This window comes from Syngnathoides biaculeatus, chromosome 6, assembly GCF_019802595.1.
Source record: "Syngnathoides biaculeatus isolate LvHL_M chromosome 6, ASM1980259v1, whole genome shotgun sequence".
Lineage (NCBI taxonomy): Eukaryota > Metazoa > Chordata > Actinopteri > Syngnathiformes > Syngnathidae > Syngnathoides > Syngnathoides biaculeatus.
In genome coordinates this window covers 29,879,527-29,901,386 of record NC_084645.1, presented here as the reverse complement: position 1 = coordinate 29,901,386, position 21,860 = coordinate 29,879,527, and the positions used below count along the sequence as shown (strand labels likewise).

Genomic DNA, 21,860 nt, shown 5'->3' with positions numbered 1-21,860 from the left:
ATATATATAAATGTAAAAAAAATTATAAAGTACAGAAAACGTCACCAAAGAAAGAAAAAAAATCCTATAAATATACAAAAACGTTTTTAAATCCCTGATCTGTTTTAAAAAAAATAAATACTCTTATTTTAATAATGAATCACTGTGGTAAAATCCTAAATTTATTTTCATGAGTGCTGATTCATACCGCAATTACAGAAATATATAATAAATCAGAAAATGGAACCCCCATTGCAAAAGTTCATAAAAATACAAAGTGGTAACTACATTTTCAAAGCACATCGCTCCAACACACCTACTTTAGATGAAAATAAGTTGCACTTAAACTATATTGGACATAGTATAAGTAAACATTCAGTTTTAAGGCTGTTTGTATGTCGCTGAGCATTTCTCCAGGCTTAGCATCCTGTAACAATAACACAACAGGAGATTGTATTAGTAACAAGTTGCACATGAAAAAAAAAAAATTCTAACTCCCTCTCTTACCCTTCTGTTATGAAAGTATCATAGGTTATTTTGTCATCGTTTACACCATCAGGACACTCGTTGATGTCTTTCATGCCCAATGAGATAAGAGCTGCAGAGAAGGGGGGAAAGCTCATTTTGCAGAACAGATTGGAGGAAAAAAAAAGTTGAGATATGTGACACACGCACCCTGTTTGTATTGTGCAAATGTGACATATCTTTCATTGGCTGGGTCCACTATTCCAAAAGCTGCGTCCAGATTGGAATGGCTGAGCAGACTGGGCGCTTTTTGGCCCTGATCTCGAGCTTGTTTTAACTGTTCCAGTTTTTCAATGAGGAACTCTTTCGGGTCATCTAAACGGAATAGACGAGCGAGTTAAAGTTAAGATGCAGAGCAATTTAAAATGCTTCAAAGTAAGAGTGGTGGATTTAAAAAAAAAAAAAAGTTAAGAAGGAAAATAGGTAAATATCCATTCATTAGCGAGGTTTACTAAAATGACAAATTGAATCAAACTATAAATAGACCATAAAAAATGGGCACAAAAACGTGGTAGTCAGAAATGAGAATCAATTAAAAAGCAAAACAAAAAAAGTTTGTCCGGTAATTCCAACCACTGTGTAGGAAGTTATCCAATTATCCTTAATTGGTCCAAAAAGTATTATTTATTTCCTTCAAGAAATTTATCTTTATTCAGCCATCAACTCCATGCAGTGAAGTATAGTGAAAGGCAGAACAATTAAACAATCTTTAAATAAAATTACAGAAATCAACCATTCGCGCCATAACATATATGAAAACAATAGCTTTGTATTCAAGTAACACTTCACACTAAACCAAGACAAGATCATCACTATTAATACTTATATTATTAGATATTATTTATTATTTAGTATATATATAATCTCTGTGACGTTTTTGTTTTGTGCCATGTGATTTTGTAATTTAAAAGATTGGGGTAACACTACACTAACCTACTGATTTAAATAAGGAGATTTAAAATTTAGATTATAAAAGCCAGAAATTTAGAGGACAAGATATTGTTATTATTTACGTTTATATATATATATATATATATATATATATACAAATATAAAACTTCATACTTGCGTACCTTAAACAGACGCAATATGCGTTGAGTGAACATAGAAAAATCAATGAGAAACTAAATGTAGACGTATCGTGACTACACATTTCTGACAATCAAAATTATTTTATTGTGTGACTCAAAACGGCTTACATTGGACCTGAAATAAACAAATGACGTCACGTACCAGCTAACATGCGACCCTGCAGTTACAAACGGGACGTTTCACCGCAAAATAAGTACCGCCAAACAGTTCCTGGTAATACCTAAACCCAAAAAAGCCTAACCGGGTCTGTAAAAGAAGAGCATGCTGGTGAGGTTTCTCATCAGGTCAAAGATTTTGTGTTTTTCCAGGTAAGCGGCGGCTTCTTTCTCTCGCTCGGTCGTTATTTTGACGTCCATCTTTTTTTTTTTTGTTGTTGTTAATGTCGGTTGCTAAGATACATCACCATACTAAAAAAAAAAAAAAAAAACGGTTCCTTTATTGGTCACGTATTCTTTTGCAAGGAAGTCATAATAATGAAACCGATACTTCCTTGTGTGTCCCCCCCCCATACAAAAAATACATATTAACAGAAAATTGAAAAATACGTTTGATTTTCAGATATTTTGGTCAACCATTTTCTATTGCGCTTCCTTGCTTATTTTTGTTTTTAAATTTATAAAGCATTCTGTGATTTTTTTGGGGGGGGGATTATTGTTTGTCAAGAATACATATGGAGAAGATGCCAATTGCACACCGCAAAGTGTGCGGTGAGATTGGAACCTTTCAACTTTGAGACAAATGTGCTCCCCACTTATTCACCATGCTCCCTCACATTTTTTTATCATATTGATTCAACGCAACGGAACCGCAGAAATTGAACATCCACAGGAATCTTGTTTAACTTTTTTTTTTTTTTTTTTCCAGGGAAAATACGCTCCTAAAGTCCTCCATCATGTCTACACATGCATATGGTGCGTTGCAAAACTCCTTTGCATTAAAGCCTTATCTGCCGTTTATACTTCCATCTGTCACTGATGGCGTGGTGGTACACACACCTGCCTTTGGTACAGGCAGCGTGGTATCGATTCCCGCTCAGTGATGGTGTCAATATTTTCCCTGCAACTGACAGGCGACCAGCTCCTGTTGCAGTAAGCCTTTCGCCCAAAGCTAGCTGGGACAGGCTCCAGCTTTCCTGCAAGACTTGTGAGGATAAGCAGCTTGGATAATGACATGACATACACCTTACGAACAGTGGTCTTTAGACACTTGTGTGATAGTCCAAAATTCAAAAACATTGTTTGCCTTCAGAGTTAGTTTTGTAGAAGGGGTATCCAAATGTTTCCCCCCAGAAATGTAGACACAAGGGCCCCTTACATTCCTCACCTTTATTTGACACCCTAAAACCAATCCATTGGTTTAGTTAAATATGCAAAGTAATTACATGATTAAAAATCTGCAAAGTGATGTGGCTGTGGTCAAAATTACCCAATCACAGTCACACACATGTAAAATGGGGGTCAAACACACACGCCCCCAGTTTAACGCCAAATTAGCTGTTCAAATAGGCTGTTCCTGACACGCTTTGTTCCATTTAAAACAAACGTAAAGTCAATTCAATGTCCCAAGTGTGTTGTTTTCCTCAAGAGCATGCTGTAGTGGATGGCTTCTATATGTCGTACGTTGCGCTGAGGATATTTCCATTACAGTATATATTATTTCTTTATTGGTCCAGCTTCGGTTTTGCGTCCATCTGCTGCTGTGCGGCTGCTTCTCTTAGTTTGAAGCCAAGTAGTTCTGTCTGAAGCTCGCCAGGTTTTGGAGGGAGCTCTGGTATACTCTGATGGAAGAGGGGAAAATATACACATTTTCAGACCTCCCTGACTTAATCAAGAGAAGACGTTTAACCTGTTGGGTATTAAGTCTTTATCATTGAGGAGTCTGGCCTCCTTTTATTTAGCTCGCCCACCAGGTCAGGTAAGTAGTACAGGTGGACCACTTGTGCCCCAGCAAACATCGCCAATATGCTGGCTCCGTACATCCTTAAGTATCGAGTCCACGACACCCCGGCTGGCATTATTGCAACAACATATACACATGGATGGAGGCTGTGGAAACAAACAAACATGGATGTCATTAAAAGCCAACACTGCAGGTGGATAAGGTGAAAAGTTATCTGGCCGCGCCACTCGTTTTACGACAGAGACCCTGAACAGAGGAACCGCTCTAAATTTTATACTTTAAACGCATACCTTTTTGGGTTATTCCATTAATACACACTTAAACGGAATGTTTTGAAAACGAATTCCCAGGCACCGGACATTGTGACACGAACAGGTCACACATATAATGAACCCTGGAAATCGTCACCCAAATGAGTAAGACTACCCACTCTGCATAACCTTAAACATACTGCGAACGTACGATAAAAATTTTACCCCAACTCAAAATATTATCAAATGTAAATAGCATACCTTGAGTGTTAGAGTTTTAAAACGTTACGTTTTCATATTCGTCAGCTAAGCTAAATTGGGCAGACTATTTCTTACGGAGTGGTGAACATAAATTTGAGATCTTTAGTTGACTTCTTCTTCTTTGGCGAAGAAGTCACACTCCGAAGCTAATAAATCGTAACCAAGAGTATGACCACTCACTCTATGTCTATTTACAAGTATTGCTGGCGCAACATTAAAAGGTTACAATTTCTCCAAATATTGTCAAATGTAACTATATCATATAATACAAGTTTAAGTGTGAAGACTTTTTTTTCATTTACATTGATTAAGATGTTTTAATTTTTTTAAATCACGACGTTACAAACCGTAATTTAACATCTTTGGTCGTCTTCTTCTTCGGCGGTCAAATATGTGGAAGACTCTAAGCGTGGCTCCACGGGTTTCTTATACAAACACAAAACTACACATGAACGGAAGCATATTTTGCAATTAACCATATAAAAAAACAGCAGGGTTCAGAGTAGATGTCCTTGTTTATAAAATTGTTGTTTAGAAGGATACATCCGGACTGTTTTAGTCGCCTTTGTCCCGTAGGTGGTCATAATGCACGTAATAGCTGTTTGCTTCAAAAAGGGAGGGAAAAAAGTAATCCCACCTCCGACAACTAGGTGGCGATAAACAAATTGGGTGAAGATTAAGTGCTCTTTGTTTTGGAGTCTCTTCTCTGCCTGCCCCCCTCTTCTCAAATTTCAGAAGCCTTAAAATGTATGACAGGTATGTCGAATTTAGCATCTATTTAATAGTTTTATCCCACAAGACTTATATTGTTTAAAAATCGTCCGTCAGACGCAACGGAGAGTGACGACCGGCATAATCCGTCGATGGTGTTTGTGCTAGTAGCGTTGCAATCCGCTTCTCCCCCACCAGCTACACTGTTATAATCTAACCTAACTCCAACCCAATGAATCTTGATGCGTTTGGGAAGTAAATCGACACTTAAAAATGGAGGAAAACGAGTTTACGCCGTTGACGGTACCCATGGATTATTTCCAGCAGTGGTGAGTTGTCGCTGGAAGTGGCCGCTCGCTCGGAGGAATGCAATCATCAGCTTGACTTGTCTTGTTTTTTCTTTCCTTTTTTTTTTTTAAATCAGCATTTTGGTGAACGTTGGACTTGAAAATCTTTCACATATTCATCCAGCAGATGTATTATAGGTACAAATAGGGGGAAAAACACATCATTTTATGAGTAATCCCATACTTTTTCTTCTTATTTTGCATGGTGGTTGTACTGCACTACTCACAAAAAGTTTGGGATGTTGGACATTTTGGTGAAATTTCTGAATGAACCTAAAATCTGTTGTCTGAACTGTTCAATGTTTCAGTTCTCCTTGGACAATTTGAGAATGAGCATTTAACATAAAAAATGCCAAATATATTCGAGACATGAACATTTCAGAGAATATCTATTTTTTTGTCTTTCTGTGACTCGACCAGTCTGACCGTTTTTCCGCATTAGTGGCATGTAGTTGTCCTATTAGTGTGCCAAAGATACCGGTACTAGTACATGCTCGGGATCAAGTTGTCGTCCTTCTAAATTTTGCAGTTCAGTTTCTTGGTCGAGAACAGTGAGTTGGGCAAAAAGTGTTTAAAACATTGAATAGTTGGACATGTCTATACAAAAGTTTGTAGAAAATCAAATTAAAAATGAAAGTGTATTTTAGGTTCATGATGAAAATTCACCATTAATACCTTTTTTTTTAAGGCAGGGGTGTCAAACACTTTTTTTTCAGGGGCCACATTCACGCTAATTTGATCTCAAATTGTCCGTACGATGATACTTATGGCCTAAAAAACTGTAAATTAACAGTATTCCAAAATTTTCTCCTTATTTTGATGCAAATAATTACAGATTTATTCTGAAAATATCCACATTAATTTATTATTTCTGCAAGTCTTGCTGTAAATCAGAGGAGTGATATGAAATCTGTTTTTAAAAAACAATATTATGAATGTTTTATTTTTTTATATTTTGCATGCTCATGGGCAATTTACAGATCACAGTGGATGCATATGTACCCCTTTCAAAAAGAGCTTTTTAAGATATGGGGGTTCCACAAAACCAGCCTCTTTTGGACTGAAACTGACTGACATTTTGCAATATTCAGCACCCTATACTGTATTTCACCAAACTGTATTCTTAACAGTGCAAAGATGGCACAGCATTTTCATTTAGTAGGCTTACTTTGCTCCGAAATCTTTGCATCCCGTAGCCTTCCCATGTTCATCTTTATCTGAGAATTTAGTTTAAGCGGCAAGTGATCATTTAAGTGGGAATCAGTGTGACCTACAGTGGACAAAATTATTAACAACTGTTACATTTATTGAAAAATTAATTCATCTGTGTTTTCCAAGTTTTGCACTTTGCTGAAAATTTTCTCAATAGGCTGGTTCTGGCCCGCGGGCCGTACGTTGGACACCCCTGGTTTAAGGCGCACATGTAAATGTTGTGTATTTGTCTTCATTGAGCACCAGATATAACATGTCCTCTTGTGTAATATTATACTCTTCCATGGAAACCCGTTTGAGTGTTGTGGTAGCAGAAGGTGTATGAACTAGTACACTCTATAGTGTGTGTCTAGGAAGTCCCAGTTGAACGACGTTGTCTGACTAGTACTCTTCTACTAGTGCCACTTTGGGCCCACTAATACGACTTGAAGCTGGATATCACTACATGCTCAAACGGATTTGTGTCCTCTTCCTCTTTCTGTTCTTGTTCTCAGGTACCAGTCGAGCCAGCAGCACCCCGAGGTGCACCACGTGATGTCCCACCACAACCACTACAGTGAAGGCCCCAGGGACGAGCCCGTCATGGCCGAGCTGTCGGTGCACAGGGAGCTGCCGCTCCACCAGGAGCAGTTTTCCCACAGCTACTCCCATTACCAGGAGCCCGTCTACCAGCAGCAGGAGGAACAGCAACGTCAGCATCCATCTTACCTGCAGCAGCAGCAGCAACAACAACAACAATACACAGTACAAGAACAGCCTCACTATCAACATCCAGTACAACAACAGCCTCAGTATCAAAATATAACGCAGCAAGAGGAGCTCAATGTTCAACACCAACCTCCACCTGCAACTCCACCTCAAGGTAAAATAAAAAAAAAAATAATAGATGGATTATGGTAGTGCGGTGGCTCAGCTGGTAAAGCGTTGGCCTCACAGTTCTGAGGTCCTGGTGTGACGGTCTGAGCGCTTCCCCGTGCTGAAAAGTCCCCTTGTGATTATTGCGCATGCGTTACTAAAAGGGGAACTCTGGGTACATAGTAGATGCTTACTGGGAAATCATAGTTCCCCTTCTTCTACATAGAGGGAGCTAATTTACGTTATATCCTAACCCGAAGCTTAAAACAAAAGTTGATTAAAAAGATATACACATATACGTACGTCCACAGTGAACCCGAACACTCGGCGACAAGTCAAATGGCACATGTTGACGCATGGATGGGGATGTTTCAGACTGGCCGGAAGTTTACAAAATATACGCGCATGTCCATTAATCACAAGGAGGATTTTCATCACCGGTAGCGCTCAGACCGTCACACAGGGTTCAATCCCAGCCCCGCCTGTGTGGCGTTTGCATGTTCTCCCCGTGCCTGCGTGGGTTTTCTCGGGGCACTCTGGTTTCCTCCTACATCCCAAAAACATGCAACATTAATTGGACACTCTAAATTGCCCCTAGGTGTGATTGTGAGTGCGGCTGTTTGTCTTGATGTGCCCTGCGATTGGCTGGCAAACAGTTTATGGTATAGCCCGCCTCTTACCCGTTGACAGCTGGGATAGGCTCCAGCACTCCCCGTGACCCTTGTGAGGATAAGCGGCTAAGAAAATGGATGGATTTGATTGATTATCTTGTCTAAATGAGCAATTGCTTCACCCCCAGTGCAGGGCAAATGCAAAGCCTTTTGTTTTAGTATTTTTACAGGTATCCATCCATTCATCTATTTTTTTTCTTTGCCGCTTATCCTCACGAGGGCCGAGGGGAGTGCTGGGGCCTATCCCAGCTGTCAACGGGCAGGAGGGGGGATACACCCTGAAGTGGTTGATTTTTATGGGTATTTATTTATTGGGGGGGGAGCGGATTTACGCTATTTCCTGTCGGAATGGCAGGGGTCCACTTTTCTAAAATAGTTTCACTATTGTTTAAAAAAAGGTTTGAGAAAAAAAAAGTGCTCACCATTTTTCTGTGATTTGCAAGTGGTACAGATTTTAGTAAGAAACTGAGTTGAAACTGGTGATGTAGCAGATCTGTGAATGTGATGCATGCAGCTGAGACATTACAAAACACACACATTCCCGGCACGTCAACAACTTGACTCAACAATCATGTTCAGATTCCGGTTTTGACATGATGGTGTTTTAGTGTAGTACGACTGTTGCTTGAAAATGGCTTTGGATCTTCACCCAGCCTAAATCCAGCCAATAGACAGAGAAAGTCAGTGCAGCGGTTGTGTTCTGTAAATTAGTTGTCACGCTCCAACAAAAATATAAACAGCTCATTCACACTTTTCTTCAAAAATTCTACCGTCCCTTTAAAATAACTTAACACAGCCAACTTATCTGAATACAAGCTATTAAAAAGATACATTTTCTATGAAATTTCCCCTCAAACTAATCTCTTCTCAGCGTTGACGCCGGCGAAGAAGAAACGAGGTCGTCCGCCAAAGAATCAGTGCGAAGGAGGAGGAGGAGGCGGATCGGTGAAAGAGGAAGAGGAGGATGCGAGCGAGGCGGCGGCAAAGAAAGCCAAAAGGACCCTGAACCGCTTCAACGGCATGTCAGTGGCTGAGGTTATGGCCAAAACGCTGCCTGACGTTATTACCTACAATCTTGACATTTTGATCGTGAGTTATAAAGAGCATACTGTATACGAATTCCTCAATCATGAAAAGTGCACAATTCTCAGAAGGCGGGTCGTCAGGTTTCTGTCTGCAGAGCGTGTGGTTTCCTTTTGGGTCGGTTCCGGCGGTAATCCCTTGATATTTTCCCTCAGATCGGAATTAACCCGGGACTATTGTCGGCCTACAAAGGACACCATTACCCCAACCCTGGAAACCATTTCTGTATGTTGACTTTTTATGAATTATTACCACGGTTTGCTAACTTTAGAGGATTGTGTAACATATATTTTTGAAAAACATTTTAAAACATGTTGTGATGGAATTTTTTTTTTGTATTTTGTTGTACTTTTTTTTTTTTATTTTAACCCTTCATATTTTTGCATTTTATGAATGTTTTCATTTGAATTTTTTTTTTTTAAATCTAAGAAATATATGTAACTTTTTTTCGACCTTTAGCACTGCACCTCTCTGAAACATCTTATTTTCTGTGTCCGCATTATTTGCTGATGCATACTTTTTAATGTCCATTTACTGAACAATATGAATTTTTCACAGAAAATTTGCAAACATGATAGCATGAATATATGAATGCAATATTTTTTCCTGACTAACTTTTAGATAGAATTGAATAAGGGTTTGTTAGTCCTGCATTGACTAAGTTGTAGTTTTACAGCAACAAACTGGACAGTCGCAGCACACAAAAATCCTCAAATATTTAGTACATATTTACGACACCAACCGAGTAGAATACTTATGAATTGTATCCTGCTTTGTCCGCAGGGAAATGTTTGTTTCTGTCTGGTTTCACCGAGCAGCAGCTGAACTTCACCCATGACGAGAGCCTGCCGGAAAAATACGGCATCGGCTTCACCAACATGGTGGAGAGGACCACGCCCGGCAGCAAAGACCTTTCCAGGTGACTGTGTCTCACTCTTACCTTTTATGCTGGAGTGCCCCCTTGCGGCCGTTAGGAAAAAAAATGCACAAATTAGCTGCATAAACCGCAGGGTTGAAAGCGTGTGGGGAAAAAAAGTCACAGCTTACAGGCCGGAAATTACGGTACATTGATGCATTTTTGTCAGGGGAAAATACAATCAAGATTCTTGTTTTTCTTCCCAGTAAGGAGATCCGCGAAGGAGGGCGACAGCTTCTCGAAAAGCTGCAAAAGTACAAGCCGCTAATAGCGGCTTTTAACGGAAAAGGTACATCAAGTGATGAAACGCTGCTTGTTGTTTTCCTCCTTATTGTCAGTGTCTTTAAAAAAAAAAAAAATACAAAAGCTTTAAATGTCAAAAAAGGAAGGCCATAATTATCCCCGAAAATCCCACTTGCTCCTTTAAATGTGACTTTTAAAGGTTTTAAAATTGCCACAGACAAAATGTATTATGTTTTTGCAAATAATTTGTACAATTAAAAAAAAACATCTTTGGAGATGGCTAACAGTGGTGAAATGAATACTCAGTTCATGAACTACAGCGCTTGTGGACATTCCAGCAATCAGCATACCAATTGCACGCTCCCTCAAAACTTGCAACATCTGTGGCGTTGTGCCTTGTGGTACACCTGCATAGTTTAGGTCACAGGTGTCAAACTCAAGGCCCGGGGGCCAGATCTGGCCCACCACATGATTTTATGTGGCCTGTGAAGCCAATTCTAGTGTCAATTTCCATGATTCTTGTAAAAATCTGGACCAATATTTCCAATTGTCAGATATCATGAATGATAAAGTTGAGACATTACAAGCAAAGAAAATGGATGGATGGATAAAACAAATGGTTTATATCCATATCTTTGCTCAGTATACTTTTGCACAAATGTTGGTTAAGAGGGCTTGAAATGAATGGACATGACCTTAAAATGCACTAAAAGTCTCAAATTTCGATCCTCGAAGCTGCCGATGCCCCATATTCTGTCTGCATTACATTTTACTAAAACAGTTCTTGTCCTGTAAGGTATTTATGAAATCTTCTGCAAGGAGATCTTTGGTGTGAAATCCAAGAACCTGGACTTTGGCTTGCAGCCCTACAAAATCCCAGACACTGAAACCGTATGTTACACATCACATCTACAAATGAAAAACAGTCATCAAGAAGAAGCCATAATGTTTTTTTTTTTTGTTTGTTTGTTTTTTTGGGGGGGGGGGGGTTCCTCCATAGGTTTGCTACTTGATGCCGTCTTCCAGTCCGCGGTGTGCCCAGTTCCCTCGAGCGCAGGACAAAGTGCACTTCTACATCAAGCTGAAGGAGCTGCGAGACCACATGAAAGGCGCGGCGCCCATCCGCGACGTGCTGGAGACCGACTACTCCTTCGACCTGCAGCAGGCTAAAGGTAAACGCTGGGAACTGTGCCATTTCTTCCGTTCATATGTGTATTTTTAGTTTCCCGTTTGTCAAATGCTGAATCTTGTTGCGCAGAAGATGCAAAGAGGATCGCCATCAAAGAGGAGCAGATGGACCCAGAGTATGAAAGCTGTAGCGGTCAGCATGGAAATGTGAGGCAAAGCAATCCAGGCAACTTTTACTGAAGGGATATTTTGCAGACAATTGCAAACTGGTGCCGGCACACAAGAGGAATCATACAGTTTACTGCAGGATTTTACTGATTCCAAAAAAAAAAAAAAAAATCACTCAACTGTTTGAGCCTACCCCTCACTGTGCATGTATTGTACTAGGTGTAATATTATTCACTATTTATTGCATTTGGTATCTTTTTTTTCCTTTAGTTGCTTATTTTTGTACTGTATTTTGAAATAATGGATTCTTATGTGATCTGTGTAAACCAGTAATTCAACTTTATGATTTCTGATAAACTCATCATGAAGACCAATTTCTTATATTGTATACTGTAAAATATGTACGTGAATGTAAAAACATTTGTTCAGGTGGATTTTAAACGTTTCAAACTTGGGTTATTACTATTCTGTGAAACTGTACTGAAGGGCAAAGTTTATAAAACAGTGGTGAGGCCGGTTGCAGAAATGAAGATGTTGAGGTTCTCGCTCGGAGTGAGCAGGTTGGATAGGATTAGAAATGAACTTATTAGAGGGACAGCCAAAGTTGGATATTTTGGAGACAAGATGAGAGAGAGGAGACTTTGATAATTTGGACATGTTCTGAGGCGAGAGTGACTATGTTGCGAGAGGAAGACAAAAGAAAAGGTTGACGGATGGACATGAGGACAGTGGGTATGAGAGAGGAGGATGCACGAGATAGGGTTAGATGGAAAAAGATGACACGCTGTGGCAACCCCTAACGGGACAAGCCGAAAGAAAAAGAAGTTACTGGTTTTACTTCTCTTTGGGTGGTGGTCCAGTTATGGGAATAACTAAACCTACGCTTTTTCTTCACTAAAATTACAATTCATAATCACAGGAGCAGAATATAAAGTATATTTATATATATTTTTTTATTATTATATTTTTTTTATATATTTTTAATGAATTAGTTCATCACTTTGAGGAGGTTCCACAACAGCCCAGTGGATACGTCACAAACTTTCGGCCAATGAAAAAAGAACCTCTCGCTTTAAAAGCCGAGTGGTTCAAACCAATTACTCAAATAGGGGTGTGTTTAGGTTTTTTTATTTAATCTTGTGTACCAATGGTATGACCAGACGGCTACTATATAAATCTTTAAACGTTTAATGGTGTATATTCAATCTCGTAAACTCATTAAAATAGCACCTATATTGTTTTATTTTTACCTCTTTTTCCAAAATCCCCTGCATGTTGCGCTTTGGAATCGTCTTGTGTCAAAGTTGACCGGGACTGTGCTGTCACTTCTTTGTTGTCCTCGTATGTCCTCAATTGGTCTCAGTAGAAGAGCGGCATATGTGAGGAAAATACGGTTATTTCCCCGGAGGAAGACGCCCATTCGAAACACTCCTCGGTTAGGTACGTCTCGTCGTGAAGACTCTCAACCTTTGCGCTGTTTTGTTTTTGTTTTGCTTAACATCGACGCGAGATCATTCATCCATGATAGCTTAGCTACTAGCTGGTGGCTAATATTAGCTGTAGTTCTGGTATTTCAACAAGTCCGTTGTCTTTTAAAAAAGTATTATTTATTTCCACAACTCGATACCTCAGTAAAAAATTACGTAGTTTAGACGTTTGTTTGTTTTAAAAAAAAGTGAGATTTACACTGGTTTGCTGTCAAACATGTTAGCTTTTAGCTGTGGAAGAAAGGAGGGTATTTAATTTTTAGCAAGGGTTCACATGCGGTCGATGCGCGGCAAGCAGTTCAATTGTGTTGGATTTGATCGGAATACAACATGAAAACAAAACGAAATCAACCATAGACAGCGAAAGGTCTTATAGGAGTTTTCCATGGTGAAAAAGTAGAGGAAAGAAGGTTCGACTCAACAACGGAATGAAGGGACTATCTAGCATTTTATACATCGTGGTAAATTGACATATACAAAGCAAATATTAATAAAAGCTCTTCAGTCGGACAAGTAGTACCAAATAAACATAAACGAACCCTCCTCTCAGCCCCCAAAGACTCTCACAGGTTCGTATCCACCCGGTAACCCGTAAAACCTTTTCAATTTATGTAGTTTTAAATTGTTTTCCTTCCAGACTGGATTGTATCTCAAACTATTACAGTTTCACCTCACACAACGAAAGATAAAGTCTTACAGATTCTAAAATTAGTTTTTCCTGCTTATGCTTTAGTTTTATTCCCTGTCCTGTCAATTCATTATTCTATCTATATTGTTGTACAGTGTGTTGTGTAAGTGTTTGTATTGCTTTTGTTTTGTTTTGTTTTGTTTTGTTTTACTCTACTGTCTCCAGCCAGTATGACATTGCATTCTCTGCCTGGATAAAAAATGGTTCCATTTCAAATAAAATAAAAATATCAGAGCAGTTCAATATTATTGACTTTCTAAATTATTCGTTATGTTTGGAATATAAATATCTCTGCAAATTATATTTTGGACTGCAAGAAAAGTGACTGAGCGTCATACAGATGGCCGTTTGGACAATTTGTTTCACCGTGTATTGAATTTATCATCTGTTGTTTTTGTACGAATTTTGCTGCCACATCATCCATTTCTTGCATGTGCCACTCTCATTTTGTCCCTCACTGTGCATGTTGGTTTATTTATTGAATAAAGTTAAAGCACGCCCAAGATGGACAATAAGATGAACGGATCCCTGCCTGTTGCCTCTGCGGAATATCTGCAAAAATGGTGAGTTGCCTCAATTTGGGCCAAATAGATAAACATCAAGTGTCTTGAACTTTTTTTTTTTTTTTACATGAAATCCAGTCTGTTCATGTTATGATTTCAAGTTATGTGTATTGTTTTGAAGGTGTTTTGCTTTGGGAGTGTCAAGGGGAACAATTTCATTTTATTCTTTCTTCCCCATTTCTCAATTTTTGTATCACAGGATTCAGTCAGCTCAGCAATTCCAAGCCCTCCAAGCCCAATATTCAGCCTACAACCATCCGCCGCACTACCCAGAATCGCATACAGAGGGACCAGCAGCAGCTACACCGCATATCGTTCGCCCTCAGCCCATAATGGAGCAGCAAGAGCCTGCTAATCTGACAAAACGTACGGTGGATTTGAAGTCTACATGCCGCTTTTGAATGCCAGGTTTTGGTGACATAAACAATGACACCATGATAAATAATTCAGAACATTTTCCACCATTAACGTGGCGTATAACTTGTTTAATTCAATTGAGTAGGGGGAAAAAAGATTTCAAGAGGGAAAATACAAATAAACAACCGAGATTATATAGTTGCACAAGTGTGCACACCCTCTTACAACTGGCAGTGTGACTGTTTGCAATTAAGCAGTCATGTTCAAACTCGTTTATTGGGAGTCAATAGTATGAAAACATCTGAACTTTATTTAGGGTAAACTTGGGAGAAACTTCAAATGGGGGCAGGTGTGTGCTGAAACCTGTTTAATGGCCGCGGAAATTGTAATCTCACTTTGGCTGCAGCAGCTGGAGTTCGAAGGTAAACAACTTCAACTTCACTTTTCTAACACTTCTTCACCAGTTTGTCTGTCCAAGCTCTTCGCGGGCAAAAAGAAACTCTCATAGAGTTGATGTTCTCAACTTTAAAAAAAAAATCCAAAAGGCTGAACGACTGCAATGCAAAAAGAACAAAGTGTGGGAAGTGTAACTAAAGGAGAAAGTTAAATAGCTGTTGTGGCGGTCTGCTGATTCACAGGCGCACTCACCAACAATGTTATGATACTATCTGCCCCAAAATGTTACGGATAAAACGCTGTAAGTATCAAAACCGCTTCAAGTGGCATGAAGCAAATACTAAATGTCAAAAAGCGGTGAAAAGGTCCAAATGTAGGAAAATATGAGCAGAACTATTGTAACTGGCTGCTGACTCAGGGGTGCCTCTTTTAAATTGAATTTAAAAAATCCCAGATTGGCAGGGGGGTTTGGTTTAGTTATTTATTGTCTTTTGCTCTTTAAGTGAAAGGGGAAAAAACATGCATACATTTTTTTTTTTTTTTTACAAATTACCCAGGCCCAACTACAACAATTAGCTGACAAGCTAGTGTGCTATAATATGAAATTACCACATTAATCATACATTTTACCTGTTAATCAACTCTGCATCAATGTTGAATCCTCCATGCAGCCCCACCCAAAAAACGAGGCCGACCACCTCAGCCCAAGGAACCCAAGCCTCCAAAAGCCCCCAAAGTCCCGAAGGCCCCCAAGCCCCCGAAGGCCCCCAAGCCCCCAAGGAACCCAAGCCCCCAAAGGAACCCAAGCCCCCAAAGGAACCCAAAGCCCCCAAGGCCAAACCGGGCCCGAAGCCCAAGAAGGGCGCTGAGGGCCAGGCGACTGACGGCAAGCAAGAGAAGATCGATGAGAGCTTCAAGAAGGTGAAGAGGAAAGTGGATCGTTTCAAGGGCATGTCAGAGGAAGAAGTGATGAAGAAGACCCTGCCGGACTTGCTGGACTACAATCTGGACTACGTCATTGTGAGCGGACCTCGTCAAGATTGCTTTAAACTCCAAATGGCAGATCATTTGTATAATCTCATTTTTTTCTTACAGATTGGTATCAATCCGGGACTGATGGCTGCTTACATTGGACGATGGTTTCCCGGTCCTGGAAATCATTTTTGTAAGTAGGACTATGTCAAATCAGTTAGATCTTTCATAGTTGAAAAATAGACACATTTAAACTTACCTTTGGTCTCTATTTCAGAGGTAGTCAAAGGGCTGCATTGGTTTTTTAAATCAGTCATGACAATGTTAAACAAGCTCTTAACTTCTAAAAAGAGAATAATTCACATTCAGCAATTTTAAAGAACTAACAAATATTACAGGACAATTGAAAATGCCATTTTTCACTTTTGACACAGTGAGATAGTGAGAAATGCACAAGTCTGTGATTTTACATGACCTCGGACTCAAGAATACCCAGAGAAAGATCTGGCTGTGTGAAAAGGGCTAAACAGCTGTTGACTTGAGGTTTTTTTTTCCTTCTTTGTCTCTCTATCTCTAGGGAAGTGCCTCTTTCTGTCGGGATTCACCGAAGAACAGCTCAACCACATGCATGACACAACTTTGCCTGGCAAGTACAAAATGGGTTTCACCAACATGGTTGCCAGGGCAACGCCGGGCAGTAAAGACCTGTCAAGGTAGGTTAAACTTTTTTGTGTTGATGTTTGATAGACAAAAAAAAACAAACAACAAAAACTATGTCGGACCCTCTTGGTGTATGTTTCCACAGCAAAGAACTGCGCGAAGGGGGTAAAATTCTGGTGGAGAAACTGATGAAGTATAAACCTCTCATTGCTGTGTTTAATGGAAAATGTAAGTCTTAGTATCATTTGTCATACCTGCGTTTTCAATCTTTATTGAGCCAGAGCACATATTTTAAATGACGAAAACTGTCACAGCACACATCACAGCTCCAGCGTACAACTGTTCAGGTCATGTTTTTCTCTCTTTCTTCCAGGCATATATGAAATGTTCTGTCGAGAACTATTTGGTAAAAAACCAAAGACGCTAGAATTTGGTTTGCAGCCGCACAAGATCCCAGACTGTGAGGTGGTGAGTAAACATCCTTCCTCTCATCATTGTAACGGTCAGGTGCAATGCAAGAGCTATGTAGTGGGCCTCTTTAACACTGCATGGCAAAGTCAGGATTTTCAAGACTTTTAAAGTAGTTTAAAAAGTATGGAATGAAATTTTTACTTGAATACACCTTTTACAAGAATAGAAAAGATTGATTGATATAGAGAATCTGTCTTAATACACCCCACACCATGCTTTCCAGAAATATGAATCTTGTTTTTTTTTTTTTTTTTTTTTTTTTTTAAAGACTCTTAATTTATCCTTAATCTGAATGTAAGGATTACTGTTCCTCTGATTGGCTGGTAACCATTCCAGAATGTACAACACCTCGTGCACAAAATCCGCTGAGATTGGCTTTAGCACAACTGTGGCTCTAATCAGGAAAATCAGTATAGAGCTCATGTACCTACATCATAAAATCATGTGACTTTTTTTTACCTCGCCATATTGCCGGTCTAGCAAAGCATTGTTCAATGTTAAGTCGGTTGGAGACGACACGAAAATATGTCTTATAGCACGACGCCCAGAGTCTTGTACGATAGCGTTAGACATTTAGAAGGTGAAAATAACCGAACGTACGTGGAAATATTAGATAAGCTCAGCATAGAGGACCCGTATTTAATGCTGAAGTCGTTGTTTTTGCCGATAAGAAATTGGGACTGTTAATTCACTTCCGCTTGTCTTGGACAACTGGATATACACATGGATCTGGTGAGTAAGTCGTCGAGGTTTACACGCAAGAGTTTGAAAGTGTAGAAAAATGTCTGGACGCATGCGAATACTTCATTGCTGGATCTGTTCTCATCAGGAGTAAATCCCACATAGTGACGGTTTTGACGGCTCGTGAAAGCATTCGGCCACACGTTAACCTTTGCCGGAATCCATCGATCTTTTCAGTTAGTAATCAATACCAAACTATGATTGGGAAAAAAAGACAACGGGTTTTCGGGTCGTGAACGCGGAAAGTGTGTTTGGCGACACGTCAACCTTTGCCGGAATCCATCAATCTTCTCAGCTAGTATTCAATACAAATACCAATATTTAAATAAATGACCCCTGGTTTTACACAAACTCGCATTAACTCTGATTGGGTGGGGGGGGGAGAGACGACGGAGTCGTTTCCATGGAACGTACAAGCAAGCGATAGCGGCCACACTTAACTTCCGTAAATGATGTAAAAGTGCCATCTTGGCATTATAAATACTTCTTGGTCATTTGAGATTGAGAAGAATAATTCCTACCTGAAATGAAGCGATGGCTACACAGGCATGTGCGTATTTTGGTTGTGCACCATCCATCATGTTTAATTGCCGAAATCCATCCATATTTTCACGTCTTTTTAGCTGGTATTTCATAGAATGGTCTCTTTAAATATCTGTCTTGTCTGTTGTGACAACCAACAGCACAACAGGTCTCGGGTATTGTAAATATTCTCCCCCGCTTCAATGTCTCCCACAATGTCGGGCAGTTCTGTTTGACCGGTATTATGGTGCCGTGAAAATGGTGACGTTACGTTCACGAGCGCTATAGAAGATGGATGAATGGAATCTTTCCTCATTTTAAAGGGAAGTCTTTTTCGTTTGCCGTCGTCAGGCTCTGTACCTGATGCCATCCTCCAGCGCCCGCTGTGCTCAGTTTCCTCGCGCTCAGGACAAAGTGCACTTCTACATCAAGCTGAGGGAGCTGAGGGACAGCCTGCGCGGCATCCAGCGGGCAAGGGAGATCGAGGAGATCAATTATTCGTTCGACCTGCAACTGGCCAAGGGTACGCAAATCGGGAACCAAGCCATTTTGTACATTGCCACGTTGTGTTTATATGAGCATCCGTCTCCGCAGAGGACGCTAAGAGGGTGGCCATCAAGGAGGAGCAGTACGATCCCGGTTACGAGGACGCCTACGGTGGCGCTTACGGCGTGCCGCCGGCCGAGGGAGGCCAGAGTCAGGCCAACGGACACTGTGCATTCTCGCCAAGCCAGGAAAACAGTGCCGGTAGGCTCCCCCTTCTTGTCTGGAGGCCCAAATTTAGTGGCTTATGTGCATAATAAATTTAAAAACACACAAGATGTACTTATGATGTAAATTGTACATTACAATTCAATATTTAAAAAAATTACTGTTGTCCATTTTTAATGAGGTCCACATATTAGTCAAAGTGCTACACTAAAGAAATCATAATCTTAAGAGCTGCAATTGGCTGGGGACCAGTCAAGGGTGTACCCCACTTCACGCCCAAAGTCCTTTGGGGTAGGCCTCAGTTCACCTGTCACTTTGACATAAGTGCTGTGGAAAATGGATGCCTGGATCATCATAAGTTAAAAAAAAAAAAAAAAGTTGAACCCACATCCATCCATTCTCATCATCGCTTATCCTGGCAGTGAAGCCTATCCCAGCTGATTTCAGGGGAAAGGCGGACTTTCCTGAACTGGTCGCCAGTCAGTTGCAGGGCACATATAAACATGGACAACCACTCATTCTGGCACTGTCCTCACAAATACTTTTTTATATTTTAAAATATATATTTTTTTTTCCACCAATTATTTCATGTAATGTAGTTCCTGATATGGTAATTTACGGATGGTATATTTTGTTGGCCATGGCAAAGACCCCCCCACCCTCACCCTCTTTGTTTTTACTATTTTTGGTGTGGGTGGGCTGAATAATTTCTGAAGATATTGATTTGCAAGCTGTGAGTTACACATAAACATGTCCAGTGAACAACTGGAACACTGTACAGGGATTCCGACAAAACAAAATTGCAAGCATAAATACTAAATGTATTAAAGTGTCCATATACATGCATTTGCTTTTAAGAGGCAGGTCCGGTTGGGTGGCATGTCAGCATCCGGGCGTGAGCTGTGGCCGCCAGCAGCTCCTGCCTGAATGTGAGAAAGAAATATAATCATGACAATCTTTCGCTCATTCCAGCAGAAGATGGAGGACAGGATGCGAGCGCGTCGAAGAGTTCCCAACTCCCAGATGGAGAGCGGATGACGCAGTTGAGTGCCGATCAGATTCCGGACACATGCGGGAGAGAAGAAGAAGATGGCCGAGGAGCTTGCCAGGCCTCTGCCGTATGACAACCAATTGTTACAGATTTTTTTAAAAACTTTACTTCCTTAGTGGAATATAAATGCCTAGATAGACTTTGTAGACATGTTGCAGGATATTTTTTCTGCACTGGTTTTAAATTTTAGTTTGTGTTTTAATGACCTCAAGGGGAGCCATTTTACACACACGTGAAATGGAGGGACAATTACGTACATTTTATTTTTTTTCAGCTGTCCTTTGGGGAAAATGGGGTTTGTACTTGGCATTTCGAACCAGCTGTGGGCATCATAATAGCAGAAAGTGGAGCAGGATATGGATGGGAAATGCTATCTCAGCTAGCATTGTTTCTTTTACCCACTGATCTAAAAGAAAAGAAAAAAAGACTGGATAGTGCATACACATCAATGTATGTGTGTTATGTCGATTGGTTGAAGCCACTGGCCGGCATCTTGGTACTCCCAAAACGTGCGGAGGACATGGTTTACAGGTTGAATTATGATGGGTTTTTTTCCTCAAAGTTTGCCATGTAGAATTAAAACTGGTCGTGTGAGCTTGACATTTTTTCAGTTCTGGTACCATGAAAGATTTTTAATTCGACTTGGTAAGCCAAAAAAGGCTAAGTGCAAAGGAAAGACATAGAACACCGTTACTACCTAGAAACCTTGCATATTACCTAAGGCCCGATTTCCATGACATGTTAACTTTTCCCAAAATACACTGTGAAGCACTATCATCATAACATAGCAAAAAAAAAAAATTGTCATAAAAACATTAAATTTTAAGTCAGATATGTTTTTGGAAATAAGAACTCGCAATGGGAAAATACATCCTAAACGCATTGTTCATTTGTTGTCTCTGCGACATCCTATTTCAGACGCGCATTTGAAAATCAAATTCAATTTGCAGAGTTCTGTATTATGAAATTCATCAAAAATTTCACAGAAAATGTGTTTGCTTATCCACTGATGAAGTTTGGGGAAAATATTGACATCGCTTTTTCGCGAAAAACCGTCGGCTTATAAAGGCAAAGCAGAGAATGAACAGTGAACAACAACAACAACCGTAAACAAAACTTTGTTCAAGTGAAGTAAGCTCATCAGAAAATAAAAACATAAAAAACCTTTACAAACAAATTTTAACAGTGTTAAAGTAAATCTTTCTAACTTACCTGTGGAATGTTTTCTCACAGCCACGAAACTGGCGATTAACGCTACACAGGTCGGCATGGTTGTTTTGGGAGTATCAAGATGGTGGATGGCGACTTCAGTGTTGGTGGCCAATGAGCCGTCCAGTCCAGTTTTTTTTTTTTTTTTTTTTTTTTTTGCTTTTACCGTTGACATTCCAACTCCCAGCAGTACTCGGTGAAATCGAGTATTGGGTCACATCTCTTAGTTCAGAAAATGTTTTGTCTCAACACGTTTGTTCTTTGAATGAGTGGACAAAAGTAATGAGACATGCTCTGACCCATTAATTGAGAGGTGTGTACCAAATTAATACAGTAATTTTGTCTACTTTGCTCTCCCCATTTTTAACCGTGTTTACATTTGCACTGCACGCTTATGCAGTAAACAACTGAGCATTACTCTACTGTTTTGATCAAAGGGGTGACGTCATCATTGAAAATTACCTCAGCATCCTTTAATCAGTTTTTTTTTGTAGAATCTGTTTCTGAAAATGATGTTTCGTCCATTAAAAATGTTCTGATGGTGCTTTTTATACATCATTGCACTTTTTTTTTATTCTCCCACTCAGGTATGCTTATTATAATGAAAAAAAGTGTCTTTAGCGTACATTACATGATCCTCTTGTGGGATGATGAATACAAAAAGCATATACCTGTACATATGTGTAGTCCC

The 21,860-nt window shown here is 39.8% G+C and overlaps 4 protein-coding genes across 10 annotated transcripts; 2 read left to right on the top strand and 2 right to left on the bottom strand.

Moving 5' to 3' along the window:
- Nucleotides 1–148: 148 nt before the first annotated feature.
- Nucleotides 149–2,775, bottom strand: si:dkey-42p14.3 (EF-hand calcium-binding domain-containing protein 10). The gene is made up of 4 exons (XM_061821938.1): nucleotides 1,838–2,775; nucleotides 655–819; nucleotides 487–577; nucleotides 149–406 (listed from the first exon to the last, which is right to left on the bottom strand). The coding sequence occupies exons 1-4, from the start codon at nucleotides 1,950–1,952 to the stop codon at nucleotides 361–363; spliced, it is 417 nt and encodes a 138-aa protein (XP_061677922.1). The 5' UTR covers nucleotides 1,953–2,775; the 3' UTR covers nucleotides 149–360.
- A 126-nt stretch (nucleotides 2,776–2,901) lies between these two features.
- Nucleotides 2,902–4,497, bottom strand: LOC133501851 (ubiquinol-cytochrome-c reductase complex assembly factor 6). Of its 3 annotated transcripts, none has more exons than XM_061821941.1 (3): nucleotides 4,355–4,497; nucleotides 3,503–3,641; nucleotides 2,902–3,373 (listed from the first exon to the last, which is right to left on the bottom strand). In XM_061821941.1, the coding sequence occupies exons 2-3, from the start codon at nucleotides 3,608–3,610 to the stop codon at nucleotides 3,257–3,259; spliced, it is 225 nt and encodes a 74-aa protein (XP_061677925.1). In that variant the 5' UTR covers nucleotides 3,611–3,641; nucleotides 4,355–4,497; the 3' UTR covers nucleotides 2,902–3,256. The 3 variants fall into 3 exon arrangements, with proteins under 3 accessions (XP_061677925.1, XP_061677923.1, XP_061677924.1); XM_061821939.1 differs by lacking the exon at nucleotides 4,355–4,497 and adding an exon at nucleotides 4,008–4,165; XM_061821940.1 differs by lacking the exon at nucleotides 4,355–4,497 and adding an exon at nucleotides 3,786–3,912.
- On the top strand, nucleotides 3,788–11,726 carry tdg.2 (thymine DNA glycosylase, tandem duplicate 2). Of its 5 annotated transcripts, XM_061821934.1 has the most exons (10): nucleotides 4,770–5,047; nucleotides 5,143–5,203; nucleotides 6,772–7,139; nucleotides 8,675–8,892; nucleotides 9,042–9,111; nucleotides 9,670–9,805; nucleotides 10,009–10,091; nucleotides 10,842–10,936; nucleotides 11,046–11,217; nucleotides 11,304–11,725. In XM_061821934.1, exons 2-10 carry the CDS (start codon nucleotides 5,193–5,195, stop codon nucleotides 11,411–11,413), a joined length of 1,263 nt encoding a protein of 420 aa, XP_061677918.1. In that variant the 5' UTR covers nucleotides 4,770–5,047; nucleotides 5,143–5,192; the 3' UTR covers nucleotides 11,414–11,725. The 5 variants fall into 5 exon arrangements, with proteins under 5 accessions (XP_061677916.1, XP_061677917.1, XP_061677918.1 ...); XM_061821932.1 differs by lacking the exons at nucleotides 4,770–5,047; nucleotides 5,143–5,203 and adding an exon at nucleotides 3,788–3,911 and having other exon boundaries at nucleotides 11,304–11,726; XM_061821933.1 differs by lacking the exons at nucleotides 4,770–5,047; nucleotides 5,143–5,203 and adding an exon at nucleotides 4,611–4,763 and having other exon boundaries at nucleotides 11,304–11,723.
- A 733-nt stretch (nucleotides 11,727–12,459) lies between these two features.
- Nucleotides 12,460–21,859, top strand: tdg.1 (thymine DNA glycosylase, tandem duplicate 1). Its single transcript, XM_061821927.1, is given in 12 exon segments — nucleotides 12,460–12,781; nucleotides 14,005–14,079; nucleotides 14,279–14,445; nucleotides 15,504–15,613; nucleotides 15,616–15,852; nucleotides 15,928–15,997; nucleotides 16,382–16,517; nucleotides 16,610–16,692; nucleotides 16,838–16,932; nucleotides 18,550–18,721; nucleotides 18,793–18,945; nucleotides 19,882–21,859. Coding segments are annotated over 11 exon segments (1,434 nt in total). The 5' UTR covers nucleotides 12,460–12,781; nucleotides 14,005–14,020; the 3' UTR covers nucleotides 20,034–21,859.
- The last annotated feature ends 1 nt before the right edge of the window (nucleotide 21,860 follows it).

What these genes read in the sequence shown, in the direction of transcription:
- si:dkey-42p14.3 (XM_061821938.1), bottom strand. Translation starts at nt 1,952, where the DNA reads ATGGACGTCAAAATAACGACCGAGCGAGAGAAAGAAGCCGCCGCTTAC. An exon ending in GCTCTTCTTTTACAGACCCG is followed by an intron (nt 820 to 1,837) that starts GTTAGGCTTTTT and finishes TATTCCGTTTAG; the next exon opens with ATGACCCGAAAGAGTTCCTC. An exon ending in ATTTGCACAATACAAACAGG is followed by an intron (nt 578 to 654) that starts GTGCGTGTGTCA and finishes CCTTCTCTGCAG; the next exon opens with CTCTTATCTCATTGGGCATG.
- LOC133501851 (XM_061821941.1), bottom strand. Translation starts at nt 3,610, where the DNA reads ATGCCAGCCGGGGTGTCGTGGACTCGATACTTAAGGATGTACGGAGCC. An exon ending in TGTACTACTTACCTGACCTG is followed by an intron (nt 3,374 to 3,502) that starts GTGGGCGAGCTA and finishes CTCTTCCATCAG; the next exon opens with AGTATACCAGAGCTCCCTCC.
- tdg.2 (XM_061821931.1), top strand. Translation starts at nt 4,992, where the DNA reads ATGGAGGAAAACGAGTTTACGCCGTTGACGGTACCCATGGATTATTTC. An exon ending in GGCAGCAAAGACCTTTCCAG is followed by an intron (nt 9,806 to 10,008) that starts GTGACTGTGTCT and finishes TTTTCTTCCCAG; the next exon opens with TAAGGAGATCCGCGAAGGAG. An exon ending in AAATCCCAGACACTGAAACC is followed by an intron (nt 10,937 to 11,045) that starts GTATGTTACACA and finishes GTTCCTCCATAG; the next exon opens with GTTTGCTACTTGATGCCGTC.